The sequence below is a fragment of the Rhinoraja longicauda genome, chromosome 26, assembly GCF_053455715.1.
Source record: "Rhinoraja longicauda isolate Sanriku21f chromosome 26, sRhiLon1.1, whole genome shotgun sequence".
Taxonomy (NCBI): Eukaryota; Metazoa; Chordata; class Chondrichthyes; order Rajiformes; family Arhynchobatidae; genus Rhinoraja; species Rhinoraja longicauda.
The window spans coordinates 29,455,922-29,470,125 of NC_135978.1; the positions used below are offsets into that span (position 1 = coordinate 29,455,922).

Sequence of the window (14,204 nt, forward strand, 5' to 3'; positions counted from 1 at the left end):
CCTTTCAGGTCGTTCAAGTTAAACCGTCAAATTAAAAAATCACACATAAGTGGAGCATGGGTATAAAATTGTGGTGCAATATCTTGCACTGAAAACCTTCAAACTGTAACAGCCTGGAACATACAGTAATTGAACTATACATATGCCACAGCAAAATATAAATGGAGAAGCATGACTCTCCTGCAATGTTTACCTCAGTCTCTTTTTCAGTTGAAGGCTATCATGGATAATTCTTTTCACAAACTCCAGCTCCCCGCCCTCGGCCATTATTTCGGTAATCCCACCTGTATTTATGGAACTGGGAGGCGGGCGACTTGGATTTCTGGAATTTACACCCTGTTAATTAAAAACACTGATGAAAGTCACGGCACGGTGAACTGTCCGCGTTCAATGTCACTCAGCTTGTTCTTGCCTTATATTAATATCGGCTAGAGCTGAAAATAAAGCTTATTATTCGGATTCTTTCCCATCTCCTTACACACAATAGGTGCAGGAAGGAACTGCATGTGCTGGTTTATACCGAAGATCGAACATAAAATGCTGGAGTAACTCAGTGGGTCGGGCAGCATCTCTGGTGGAAAGGGAAAGGTGACATTTCGAGTCGGAATTTTTCTTCCCAGTCTGAAGAAGGGTTCCGACGCAAAAAGTCACCTATCCCCTTTTTCCAGAGATGCTGCCCGACCTGCTGAGTTACTCCAGCATTTTATGTTCTATCTTACGCACAATAGGCATTTCAGTAAATAACGCAAGAAAATCAAGAGTAAGGAAATATTATGACGACAAATGAGACTGCAGATGCTGGAATCAATCTGGAATAAAAGAAAACAGGACTCTGGAAGGCCTCAGCAGGTTAGCAAAGACAAAAAGGTGAATGTCAAGGTTTTAGCTTGAGACCACGCATCAGAACTGAGAAGGTAGTTTAGTTTAGAGACACAGCATGGAAACAGGCCGGAACGTTTTAGGCAGGAACACGAACACGTCGGGAATGGAGTAATGTAGGCCATGTGCGGGCAGATGGGATTAGTTTTGATTACCATCATGGCTGATGCAGACAACGTGTGCAGAAGGGTTGTTCCTGTGTTGTACTATATTCTATGTTTTATGTATTTTTTCCATATTTTTTTTGTGCGGCTCTAATATAAATCTGATATAAATTTGATCAAATAAACTGCGTTTGCTTCTCTTCATCGATTTCCCTCAATATTGGCTTCAATATCTCAAGTATCAAAAATGCAGGTGGCAAGCATGCAAACTACTTCCAGACTTCATGACTTAAAGAATCAAGAAGATATGAAGAAGGGTTGATGAGCCGATACAGCGGCCCTATCTCCCTCCACATTCCTGCCTGACCTCCTGAGAGTTTCTGGCATTTCCAGCTTTTATGTAAAACTAGACCAAGTGGACCCGTTGGGCCCAAACCTCTGCTGCATTGGTGCAGCACCCTCTCTTCTGCCCCTCCCCCCTCCCCCCCTTCCTCTCTCCCCCCACTCCATCCCCCTCAACCCACACGTTTTTGGATCTCACCATCTCCATCACAGGAGGCAGACCAGTGACTGACATCTCCTACAAACCCACTGACTCCCACAGCTATCTGGACTACACTTCTTCCCACCCGGTCTCCTGCAAAAAGTTTATCCCCTACTCCCAATTCCTCCGTCTACGCCGCATCTGCGCCCAGGATGAGGTGTTTCACACTAGGCCATCAGAGATGTTCTCATTCTTCAGGAAACGGGGCTTCCCCTCTTCCATTATAGATGAGGCTCTCACTAGGGCCTCCTCTCTTGCTCTCCCTCTCCCCATTCGTAACAAGGATAGGGTCCCCCTTTTCCTCACGTTCCACCCCATCAGCCAGCGTATACAACAAATTATCCTCCAACATTCCGTCACTTCCAACGGGATCTGACTACTTGCCACATCTTCCCATCTCCTCCCCTTTCTGCTTTCCACTGAGACCGTTCCCTCCGTAACTCCCTGGTCCACTCGTCCCTTCTTACCCAAACCACCTCCTCCCCGGGCACTTTCCCCTGCAACCGCAGGAGATGCAACACCTGTCCCTTTCCTTCCCCCCTCAACTCAATCCAAGGACCCAAACAGTCTTTCCAGGTGAGACAGAGGTTCACCTGCACCTCCTCCAACCTCATCTATTGTATCCGCTGTTCCAGATGTCAACGTTTCTACATCGGCGAGACTAAACACAGGCTCGGCGATCGTTTCACTCAACACCTTCGCTCAGTCTGCCTTAACCAACCTGATGTCCCGGTGGCTGAGCACTTCAACTCCCCCTCCCACTCCCAGTCTGACCTTTCTGTCATGGGCCTCCTCCGGTGTCATAGTGAGGCCTGCCGGAAATTGGAGGAACAGCACCTCATATTTCGCTTGGGCAGCTTGCAGCCCAGTGGTATGAACATTGACTTCTCTAACTTTAGATAGTTCTTCTGTCCCTCTCTTCCCCTCCCCCATCCCAGTTCTCCCACTGTCTTCCTGTCTCCACCTATATCCTTTCTTTGTCCCGCCCCCACTGACATCAGTCTGAAGAAGGGTCTCAACCCGAAACGTCACCCATTCCTTCTCTCCAGAGATGCTGCTTGATCTGCTGAGTTACTCCAGCATTTTGTGATACCTTTGATTAATACCAAGCCAATTAACCTACAAACCTGTAAGTACTTTGAAGTGTGGGAGGAAACCAAAGATCTCAGAGAAAAACCACGCGGTCACAGGGAGAACGTACAAACTCCGTACAGACAGCACCCGTAGCCAGGATGGAACCCGGGTCTCCGGCGCTGCAAGGCTGTAAAGCAGCAACTCTACCGCTGCGCCACCGTGGCGGCCCAATGTCTCTCAGTGGAGACCGAAGGAGTTGCAGATGCTGGTTTACAAAAAAAAGGCGCAAAGTGCTGGAGTAACTCGGCAGGTCAAGCAGCATCTTTGGAGAACATGGGCAGGTGACGTTTCGAGTCCATGTTCTCCAGAGATGGTGGCTGAAGAAGGGTCCTGACTCGAAATGTCACCTATCCATGTTCTCCAGAGACGCTAACTGACCAGCTGAGTTAATCCAGCACTGTTTCTTTTATTGCCTCTCAGTTGAATTGCATACTCTGTGTATAATGCTCTCAAAGCAAGATTGTTAACTTATCAAGCACGAGACAAGTAATTAAATTGATGTGCCATTGGAGAATTATTCACTTAAGATGGGTGATGTTGTAATATCTAAACATCATTCATAAAGGATTATTAAGAATTTTGTTAGATTTTTTTTTTTTTAACTACAGTTGCTCGATATCTGTAAAAAGAAAACAATGGAAATATCAAGTTAGGCCACAACTGTGAAAAGAGAAACAGTTAATATTTCAGACCTGCGACCCAGTTAATATTTCAGTCCCAGGACCTGGCAGAATTGATTGATTCTGGCTGGCAAAGTCCATATTTCAAGTACATACTGAGTTGTAATGGAGACACAAGGAACTGCAAATGCTGGAGTACCTCACCGGTCAGGCAGCATCTCTGGAGAACTTGGACAGGTCACGTTTCCGATCATAACCCGAAACGACAGCTACCCATGTTCTCCAGAGATGCTTTCTGACCCGCTGAGTTACTCCAACACCTTTGTGCATCAACCAGCATCTGCAGTTCTTTGTTTCTACTGCTTGTTCAATGATACTCTGTTACTTGGTAATGCCTTACTTGGTTATAGTGGACAATTGGCAATAATGGACACCCCCTCCCCATGGTCCATTATAACGAGAGAAATAGGATATTTCAGTACGGTTTCATGTGTCTTGTTGTGTTTTATGACTGATGGCAGACCAATTTACCTCCTGGGATAAACAATTCTATCGTACAGCATCGTATATTGTGAATATTCACTTTTAGAGCAAACACTTTGAAGGTACTAAAGTTCAAATCAAATAAACCCTCGAAGCTACTCAACAGCCTTTCATTTGAGATAAAAATATTTTCCAAGTTATGATGCTGTTTCATCTGCATCGTCTGAAAGTGGAAAGAAGAGCGAGGTTCAGGTTCGGAAAATATTTGTTGCAAGTAAAGGATTGGGAAGAATTTACCTGAGCTTCCATTTGATTTGCAAAGAATGGCGGGTTACACATGCAGAAATCATACACAATCTCCGATTCCTCTTTCAGAGCATCCATCAGCAAGGTCTTCTGAGGTACTTTCACCACTAGAATGGGTCAAGAAAAAATAGTTGGGAGTGCAAATCTTGTAAAGCTGTTGTAAAGCCTCCCCCCTACAACTCCACCTCCTCCCTTGCATTCTTTACAAGACATTCCAGTGCCAGACAGAAATAGCTCATACAGTAACATTCAATAAATACTTAATCAACATATTTATAATGAAAAATGCATGCGGGAAAATGCTCCCTCTTGCTCTTGCAGCCATTCAAATTACCCAAATGAAATTCTGTTTGGAAGATGAGCGCAATGAAACATCACCAAAGTTTATTCAGAAATTCAGCATACGAAAATGAGATGTAAATGTTGGGACTGAATTTGGCACAGACCTACAAGCCTGCAATGCTCAGTCTATGAAAGAACTAATCAGTAGTCCAGGCCCAAAAGCATCTATGCAAGAAATTAAACGACAGTGGTCCGCTGGTGAATTAAAATCTTGCAGTTTCAAGGTTGATTCATGCAACAAAACAAAAAGCTATCTATTAATTACGCAAGGTATCACAAAATGCTGGAGTAACTCAGCGGGTCAGGCAGCATCTCTGGAGAGAAGGAATGGGTGGCATTTCGGGTCGAGACCCTTCTGAAGAAGGCTCCACAGATGAAGCCTGAGGAGCTGAATGTTTCCAGCAGTTTCTCTGTTTCGGTTTTAGATTTTCAGCATCTGCAGTATTGTTTGGATTTACATTCATGCTTTTCCAACCTCGCTCAATCACGCATTTCCTCTAAATTGTTTAAGCAAAGTTTAAGAAACATTTAGACAGGTACATGGATCGGACAGATTCAGCAGGATATGGGCCAGTCGCAGACTGGTGGGACTAGTATTGATGGGACATGTTGGTCGGTGTGGGCAAGTTGGGCTGAAGGGCTGAATGACTCTATGGCACTAAATCCTCGTTATAGTTTAGTGTGCTTATAAACAATTGCTTTGACTGCAGATTAACTTTCCAAAGTCCCATTTTCCCTCCGTTTCTATTCCTGAAGTTGCCCCTTTTCTATTCCTGAAAATAACCTTGGAACTTCAACAGCAATTATCTAGGTTCAACAGTAGCTGACATCAACTGCTGATGTTCGTGGAGTGTAGCCGAGCTGACAGATTGAAACAAACATAGTCTGATTTATTGACACATTAGCCACCTGAAAATCTAACAGCTGTCTACATTTATCATGTCCAGCATGATACACTGAATGACGGTGTTCACCAAATCAATCTTCAGAGTATGCCAACATGTACGGAGAAAATAAGCAAACATGTGCATTCATTTGTAGGAAGGAACTCCCCATGCTGGTTTAAACCGAAGGTAGACACAAAAAAACTGGAGTAACTCAGGCAGCATCTCTGGAGAGAAGGAATGGGTGACATTTCGAGTCGAGACCCTTCTTCAGGCTAATTTTAAAGAGACGTCAAATGCATTCATTTGACAATTGTAAAAATATATTTTGTAATTAAATGCACATGTTCACTGGGTGCAAACGATGATATCAATAGACAAAAGCAGCTCAAGAATCTTCTCGGTCCTTTTGCAGCAGATATCTCAGTTGATGAGCAAATAATTCAATGTGTCAGCATTTCTTTTAACAGTTTTTTTGCTCATCCGAATAACATTATATCATGTGGTCTTTATATTATACTAATGCATAATATCCTTGCCTGGCTAAAAGGGTGATTAGTTGGCTAATTTTTCTGTCAATTATTTTTTTTAACTGATTATAATCAATTAGTCAACCATACCACAATCTCACGTGAGTGAAATTGAATACAAAACCCATTTTGTTTACACACACAGTCCGAGAAATGAGTGTGATCATGCAAGACAAACCAGAATATTAATAAATTATGATTTGAGCAAAGAAGCATTGGAGGATGTTTGAGGAATGCATACGATTGCAGCATTGTTTCCTGAAGAACAGGCAAAGAGAAAATCTGAGTTTATGTTTAGAATGAATGACCCTATTTAAAATGTAAAGACGTAACAAAGAACCGCGAAAATCTGTACCAAAGAAACAATAGCTTTGCTGGTACAGACTCAGACATAAACCCACAAAATTATAAAATTACACATCAATTATTTCACAAAGGTTTCTGTGCTTGCTTCCATCACCCCAGTGGGTTATAGATCAGCAACATTTGGCCAATAAAGACAGCCCTCAATTGTTCCTTATACTTACTTGTCCATATACTACGTGGTATAAGAAAATAACTGCAGATGCTGGTACAAATCGAAGGTATTTATTCACAAAATGCTGGAGTAACTCAGCAGGTCAGGCAGCATCTCGGGAGAGAAGGAATGGGTGACGTTTCGGGTCGAGACACTTCTTCAGACTGATGTCAGGGGGGCGGGACAAAGGAAGGATATAGGTGGAGACAGGAAGACAGTGGGAGATCCGGGCACGGAAGGAAAATTGTTCTGAAAAGCGGCAGATAGACTGTTGGAGTCGGTAGTCCGAGTTGGGTCCGAATTGGGAGGTCTGGTAATGGAGCTGGAAACACCGAGGCAGAAGATGGAGGCGCAGGCAAGTCCCAAGAAAGCAGATGTGGCTGTGGTAGCGAGTCTTGGGCACGGAAGGAAAATTGTTCTGAAAAGCGGCAGATATATACTACCTATCTATCCTCTGGTTATTATTCTCCGGCTAGTGAGAATTCTTCCCTACCTAATAAGTCCCCTCCTGTTTTTGAAAAATGTTTTAAAGTCACATGTTAGGAAAAAAAAACAGAAGGGTAAGATTTGATGAATGTAGAAACAAGGAACTGCAGGTGCTGGTTTACCAAGAAAAAAATGCAAAGTGGTGGAGTAACAAAGAGGTGATGTTTCAGGTGGGATCCCTTTTCAGAGTGATCGTCTCAGTGTTTTTAGTTTTAAACATATTTAAGCAGATGAACCCTGTGCAAGACTGAAAGCTTTTTATGAAAAAGGAACATATGTTTGCTACTTGCCAGGAAATCCTACAAGGATTCAAGAGAACATCTTTTCATGTTGTGATTTTTAGGCAATTTAAGATTTGATAAATTTTCGTCTGAAATTTTGAATGCCCAGGAGTGAAGAAGACTGCAAAAAGTTGTGATCATTGCCCAGTTCATCACGGGTTCTGACCTCTCCACCATCGAAGGGATTTACCAGAGTCGCTGCCTCAACAAGGCAGCCAGCATCATCAGAGACCTACACCACCCTGGCCACACTCTCTTTTATACCTGCCATCGGGAAGAAGGTATAGGAGCCTGAAAACTGTGACGTCCAGGATTTCATTGTTCTACCTGGGACATCTATATACTAAAACTCTCATTTGTTTGTTTGTTTGTTCCTGAACTACAGCCAAAACGGTACACGATAGCTCGACAATTTTAGGCCCACCTTACTCACTGTCGTCCCTTCGGCCGCTGGACCCCGGTGCGGCTCGGCCGCGGGGTCTAACATCGCACGGCGCGGCTTGGCCGCGGGGCCTAATATCGCTGGTGCGGCTCGGCCGCTGGACTTAGCGGTGCCCGGTGCGGCTCGGCCGCGGGGCCTAGCATCGCACGGCGCGGCTCGGCCGCGGGGCCTAGCATCGCACGGCGAGGGGGTGTTTGGAGTCACTGTGATGGACGTTTGTGTTGGGGTCATGTGTCTTGTGTTCTTTTTTGTGTATGACTGCTATGTAATTTCATTCGGTACCTTGGTACCGAATGACAAATAAAGCTCTGTTGTTGAACTAATGGAAGAAGTTTCATTGAAATCGGTGTTATATTTTTAACGTTATTCACATTTTAAAGTTTAAATCTATTTCCTAGGGAGGGAGGGGGGGAGGAGGGAGGATAAGAGAGGTTGAGGGGGATGGAGTGGGGGGAGGGAAAGGGGGGGAGGGGAAGGGGGGAGGTGGAGGGGAGAGCAGGGGGGGACGATAGGGAGGAGGGGCGAGGAGAGGGTGCTGCACCAATGCAGGAGAGGTTTGGGCCTAATGGGTCCACTTGGTCGAGTATGACAATAAACACCCTTGACTCTTGAAATTCAGAACCATCAAATCAATTGGTCTTTCATAATGTCCGTCTGCACTCAGGGTTCAAGACAAATATCCATGAAGTCAGCAGGCAGGAGAAGCTAAAAAAACTAATTTATTTGAACAAAGTGGGTTAACTGCTCTAAATATCTTTTAAAAGTCAATGTTTAAATTATCATGCCACTGTCAAAATCCTCCAGTTACTGGCAGGATAAGCAAGCCAATTCAAGGTTGTTCTCAAAGCCTTCTTAAAAGATCGTAACAAGTGAGGCTCTGTAACCCATGACTGCTCAAAATAAAGGAGGAACATTCAGAATGGCAGTGAAAAACATGTCAAATTAACAGGCAAGCAGAATGCTAACATAAACATAGAGGGAGTTCATGAATTCCCAAACTACTGCCTGTCTGCCCATCTGACTCACCAAGTGCCCACTGTCCTACCTGTGACAGTGTCCGTGGTAGGACAGTAGGCTCTTGATCAGCCAGATGGGCATGGGGGTCTGAAGAAGGGTCTCGACCTGAAACGCCACCCATTCCTTCTCTCCAGCGGTGCTGCCAGTCCCCCTGAGTTGCTCCGGTATTTTGCGCCTTTCTTCAGTGTAAACCAGCATCTGCAGTTCCTTCCTACACATGTGGTCTAATCATATCACTCCCACCAACCACGTCATCACTCAAGGTACTTGTCTGGGAGGAAGTCATCTCAATTTCAAAAGTATACCAATTGAGTTGGGTTGATTGGTCGTGAAGTGGAGCAACGAGTTGTGTTTAATTGTCATATATACCAAAAACACAACAAACAAAACTCTTACTTGCAACGGGTTTAATTTAGAGATACAGTGTAGAAACAGGACCTTCAGCCCACCGAAGTCCACGCCAACCAATGATCACCCCTGCACTACTTCCATGTCATCCCAGATTAGCATCCAACGCATTATGTGGCATTTGTAGAAGCCAATTAGCCGACAAACCTGCATATCTTTGAAATGTGGGAAGACACAAGAGCACCTGGAGTAAACCCACGTGGTTGCAGGGCGGACCTACAAGCTCCTTACAGGCAGCACCCAAGGTCGGGATCGAACCCAGGTCTCTGGTGCTGTATGGCAGCAACTCTGCCGTTGTGTCATGTTGCTGCCCTAAACACAGGTCAGTCAACACTCATAGATGACACAATAAACAAAATAAAGTATAATAATTTTAAAAAACAATGTAAGTGCAAAACAAAGCCCAAAGTCCCTCGTGCAAACAAGACAGCGCATTTAGAAGGATGTGAGGGGACTTTATAGAGACGTACAAAATTATAAAAGGACTGGACAAACTAGATGCAGGAAAAATGTTCCCAATGTTGGGGGAGTTCATTGAGGACACAGTCTAAAAATAAAGGGGAGGCCATTTAAAACTGAGGTGAGAAGAAACTTTTTCACCCAGAGAGTTGTGAATTTGTGGAATTCTCTGCCACAGAAGGCAGTGGAGGCCAATTCACTGGATGAATTTAAAAGAGAGTTAGATAGAGCTCTAGGGGCGAGTGGAATCAAGGGATATGGGGAGAAGGCAGGCACAGGTTACTAATTGTGGATGATCAGCCATGATCACAATGAATGGCGGTGCTGGCTGGAAGGGCCAAATGGCCTCTTCCTGCACCTATTTTCTATTTTTCTATGTGAGACCAAGTTTACGGCACTGGATTAGCTTCACTGTTAAGAGAATCCAGTTCAAGAAAATCAGTTACAATCCTATTGACAAAGACACCACATTACGGATAACTGTGCTCTAATAACCAAGAACGCAGTCAGTTATCCTGATAGTATGATAACTAAGGTGAACTGTGTCAAAGTCTGCAGATGCAATGTGGAAGACTAAGGGATCATGATCACACATGGTTTGATGGAACAGAAGCAGCAGCGGCAGCAAGCAAATGGATAATCAGCTTGATCCTTCAGTTTGAAAGGTTGTCAGAGGCTCAACAGAAGCTCTCATTATTAGTCTGTGACAGTTTCATTATCACCACTTTCTCTCCAGTACAGTGCTCATCACCAAGTTCAACTTCACACCACTGGCTGTGATTAAACAAGTTTACAAACTGCAGGGGAACACTGCTTTACAGGGAATGAAAAATCACAAGATGCCCTGATTTGCACTCTAACTGTTAATCCGACTCAGTACTAAATCTTAAAAAATACTGGCCTAGGATGAAACCAAAAAAAAACCTTCTGATTCTTGAATTTCTAATTTAAGACGTACTTTTAAATGAGATAGAATTATCGTACACAGGATCAGTCGGCTAAGATTCTGACAAGATTATTCACAATCCAATGAATTATTAGCATAATACTCATAAACAGAACAAAAAGTAGAAGCAATTAGATTCAAGATTCAAGATAGCTTTATTGTCATCCAAATTGGACGAAATTCAGTCACCCACAGTCCAACAACAAAAGCATCAAAATAGGCATTAAAATTACACAACCCCCAAAACACACAAAAGAAACATCCATCAAGAAAACATCCATCACAGTGAGTCTCCTCCAGTCCTCTCCTCACTGTGATGGAAGGCCACAATGTATTTTCCCTTCTCCTGCTGTCCTCTCCCGCGGTCAGGTTGTTGTGGTTGCAGGCCGCGCCGGACGGTCCGCAGCGGGCCGAGCCTAAGGCGAGTTGCAGCCGCTCCCGCAGCCTCCGAAGACGGCCGGCTCCGCCGATGATAAGTCCGATCCGGGGCGGGCGAACACGCTGCCGCTGTTGCTGCACGTCGGGGCGGTCGTGGCTCCCGACATTGAAGCCCCCGCCCAGCAGAGAAATATCCTGCGGCCTATCTTAGGCCACGCCGGATGGTGAAATGTCCGCGACCCAAGCCCCGCGATCCGGGGCGGGCGAACACGCTGCCGCTGCCGGAGCTCCTGATGTCGGCATCCACGCGGCCCGAGCCTAAGGCGAGTCGCAGCTGCTCCCGCAGCCTCCGAAGACGGCCGGCTCCGGTGATGGTAAGTCCGGTCCGTGGGCTCTGCGAACCGGAGCCCTGGAGGCCGACAGCTCCAGGAGTTGGGCCGATGGTAGGCCGCAGCAGGAACGGAGACACGGCCCAGAAAACAAAGGTCGGGTCTCCGTTCGGAAGGGACACCTATTTACAATTTTACAGTTCCCCCCCCAACATACACACATAGTACACAAACACAAAAACACGACATCACAACTACAATTAAGACAAAAAAACAACAAAAACACAAAGACAAATGGACCGCAGGTAAGCCGCAGCTGCTATGGCAGCACCGCCAATTAGCAAACGCAAGAAGTAATTCAATTTTTTGCTGAACAATTAAATTATTAGATTAGTTAACCTGGAGAAAAATAAGCCAAATAACATTTGGACACTCAGTTATCAACAGATTGTGGATGGGGGTAGATGGGGGTAGTGCAGCGGATGTGGTATACATGGATTTCAGTAAGGCTTTTGACAAGGTCTCACACAGGAGACTAGTCAAGAAGGTAAGTGCCCATGGGATCCAGGGCACCTTGGCAAAATGGATATAAAAACTGGCTTAGTGACAGAAGGCAGAGGGTGATGGTAGAAGGGTGCTTCTGTGACTGGAGGCCGGTGTCCAGTGGGGTGCCGCAGGGATCGGTGTTGGGTCCCTTACTGTTTGTAATCTACATAAATGATCTGGATGTCAACGTACAGGGCATGATCAGCAAGTTTGCAGATGACACAAAGGTAGGGGGGGTGGTGAATAGCGAGGAAGGGATCTGCAAGCTGCAGGAAGATATAGATGAGATGGTCAGATGGGCGGAGCAGTGGCAGATGGAATTTAATCCTGAAAAGTGCGAGGTGATGCACTTTGGCAGAAATAACTTGGAGAGGGAGTACACCATGAATGGAAGGACCCTAGGGAAGACAGGGGGTACAGAGGGACCTTGGAGTACAGGTACACAAGTCCTTGAAGGCAGCAGGACAGGTGGACAGGGTGGTTAAAAAGGCATATGGGTTACTGGCCTTCATTAGCCGGGGCATCGAATATAAAAGTAGGGGGGTAATGATGGAATTGTACAGAACACTGGTGAGGCCACAGCTGGAGTATTGTGTACAGTTCTGGTCACCACATTATAGAAAGGATGTGATAGCTTTGGAGAGGGTGCAGAAGAGATTCACCAGGATGCTGCCAGGGATGAAGGGCCTCGGCTATGAGGAGAGACTGGGCAGACTGGGGTTGTTTTCCCTGGAGCAGAGAAGGCTGAGAGGGGACATGATCGAGGTGTACAAGATTATGAGGGGCATAGATAAGGTAGATGGCGGGGAACTTCTTCCATTGGTGGAAGGTTCAACATCGAGGGGACATAGATACAGGGTAAGGGGAGGGAGGTTTCGGGGGGATGTGAGAAAGAACTTTTTCACCCAGAGGGTGGTTGGAGTCTGGAACTCACTGCCTGGGGTGGTGGTGGAGGCGGGAACACTCACAACGTTTAAGAGGCATTTGGATGGGCACTTGAAATGCTACAACATTCAGGGCTACGGTCCAAATGCGGGAAAATGGGATTAAAATTAGACTGTGTTTGGTAACGGGCGACGCGGACACGATGGGCCGAAGGGCCTCTTTCTGTGCTGTAGGACTCTATGAGATGACAGTAGACACTAAATGCTGGAGTAACTCAGTGGGTCAGGCAGCATCTCTGGAGCAAAGGAATAGATGACGATTCGGGTCGAGACCCTTCATCAGACATAGAGTCTCGGGTTGGAACCGTTCCTCAGAATTTATACCACAAAGTGATGGATTGGCCTGTCTGAAGAAGGGTTCCGACCCAAAACATCACCTATTCTGTTTCTCCAGAGATGCTGCCTGACCCGCTGAGTTACTCCAGCATTTTGTGTCTGTCTTCGGTGTAAACCAGCATGTGTAGTTTATTCTTACACATCAACACATGACAACTGATTTTGGCCCACAGCTGATTCCCTGCCTCTCCTACTGTCTGGCTTCAGTCAATCTCTTCCTTAATAACCATGTTTTTATTCTAACCAAGCTTTTGATCATTCCTTTCTCATCCACCCCACTGTCCTTTTCCTGCTTGGTCAGCTACCGAGTTACCAATATGTTGGATAAATGCTATGCTTATTAATTTATTAGAACTAGCTCTGTGGTCTTATCATGTGTAGGAAAGAAAACTGCAGATGCTGGTTTAAATCGAAGGTAGACACAAAATGCAGGAGTAACTCAGCGACCCAGGCAGCATCTCTGGAGAGAAGGAATGGGTGACGTTTCGGGTCGTGACCCGTCTTCAGTCTGAAGAAGGGCCTCAACCCGAAACGTCACCCATTCCTTCTCTCCAGAGATGCTGCCTGTCCCGCTGAGTTACTCCAGCATTTTGTGGCTCCCTGTGGTCTTATCATGTCAGCCTCACCAAGCACAAATGCCAAAATGGCGACTCTTGCACATGGATTCAGCAGGCTGTTCTGTACATTCTGCACTAACCGGGGGATTGTTTATGTATGGTGATAGTCTTGCTGATCTGTAGAGAAAAAAAGCTTTTCACTGTGTCATTGAACCATAACCCCAAGTACATCTCAAAGGAAGCCGTATCAATTTCAAAGGAATGCCTATTAATTTGAGATGATGGGGTAAGTGGAGCAAAGAGCTTACAGCACTGCATAACTGAACTGCCCACTGCCATAGAAAATTAGGATATTCAAATTTGCTGCAATATGGAGGCATTGAAGGAGGCCATTTCTGTTCACTGACTTTATGCAAACTAACAGAACAATCCCACTTCGAAGGTATCACAAAATGCTGGAGTAACTCAGCGGGTCTGGCAGCATCTCACGAGAGAAGAAATGGGTGACGTTTCGGGTCGAGACCCTTCTTCAGACATATTGTGACACCTTCGATTTGTACCAGTATCTGCAGTTATTTTCCTACAGAACAATCCCACTTCCTCACTCAATTTCACTGTAAGCCAATCTCCCCACATTCCCATCACCTCCCCATAGAATCCACCCCTCACCTTTACGAAGGGTAATTTAGAGTAGCGAATTAACAGGTTGAGCAAACTCAGTCACACAGGCAG

The 14,204-nt window shown here is 45.4% G+C and overlaps 1 protein-coding gene across 3 annotated transcripts in view; it reads right to left on the reverse strand.

Moving 5' to 3' along the window:
• The window catches only part of mettl16 (methyltransferase 16, N6-methyladenosine), a 146,505-nt gene that overhangs the window by 47,534 nt on the left and 84,767 nt on the right, over positions 1-14,204 (reverse strand). For all 3 annotated transcript variants that reach the window (XM_078422405.1, XM_078422403.1, XM_078422402.1), the window contains 2 exons: positions 4,062-4,177; positions 194-336 (listed from right to left, as the gene is read on the reverse strand). In XM_078422405.1, coding sequence (XP_078278531.1) covers positions 194-336; positions 4,062-4,177 — 259 coding nt within the window. The remainder of the gene's footprint in view (positions 1-193; positions 337-4,061; positions 4,178-14,204) is intronic.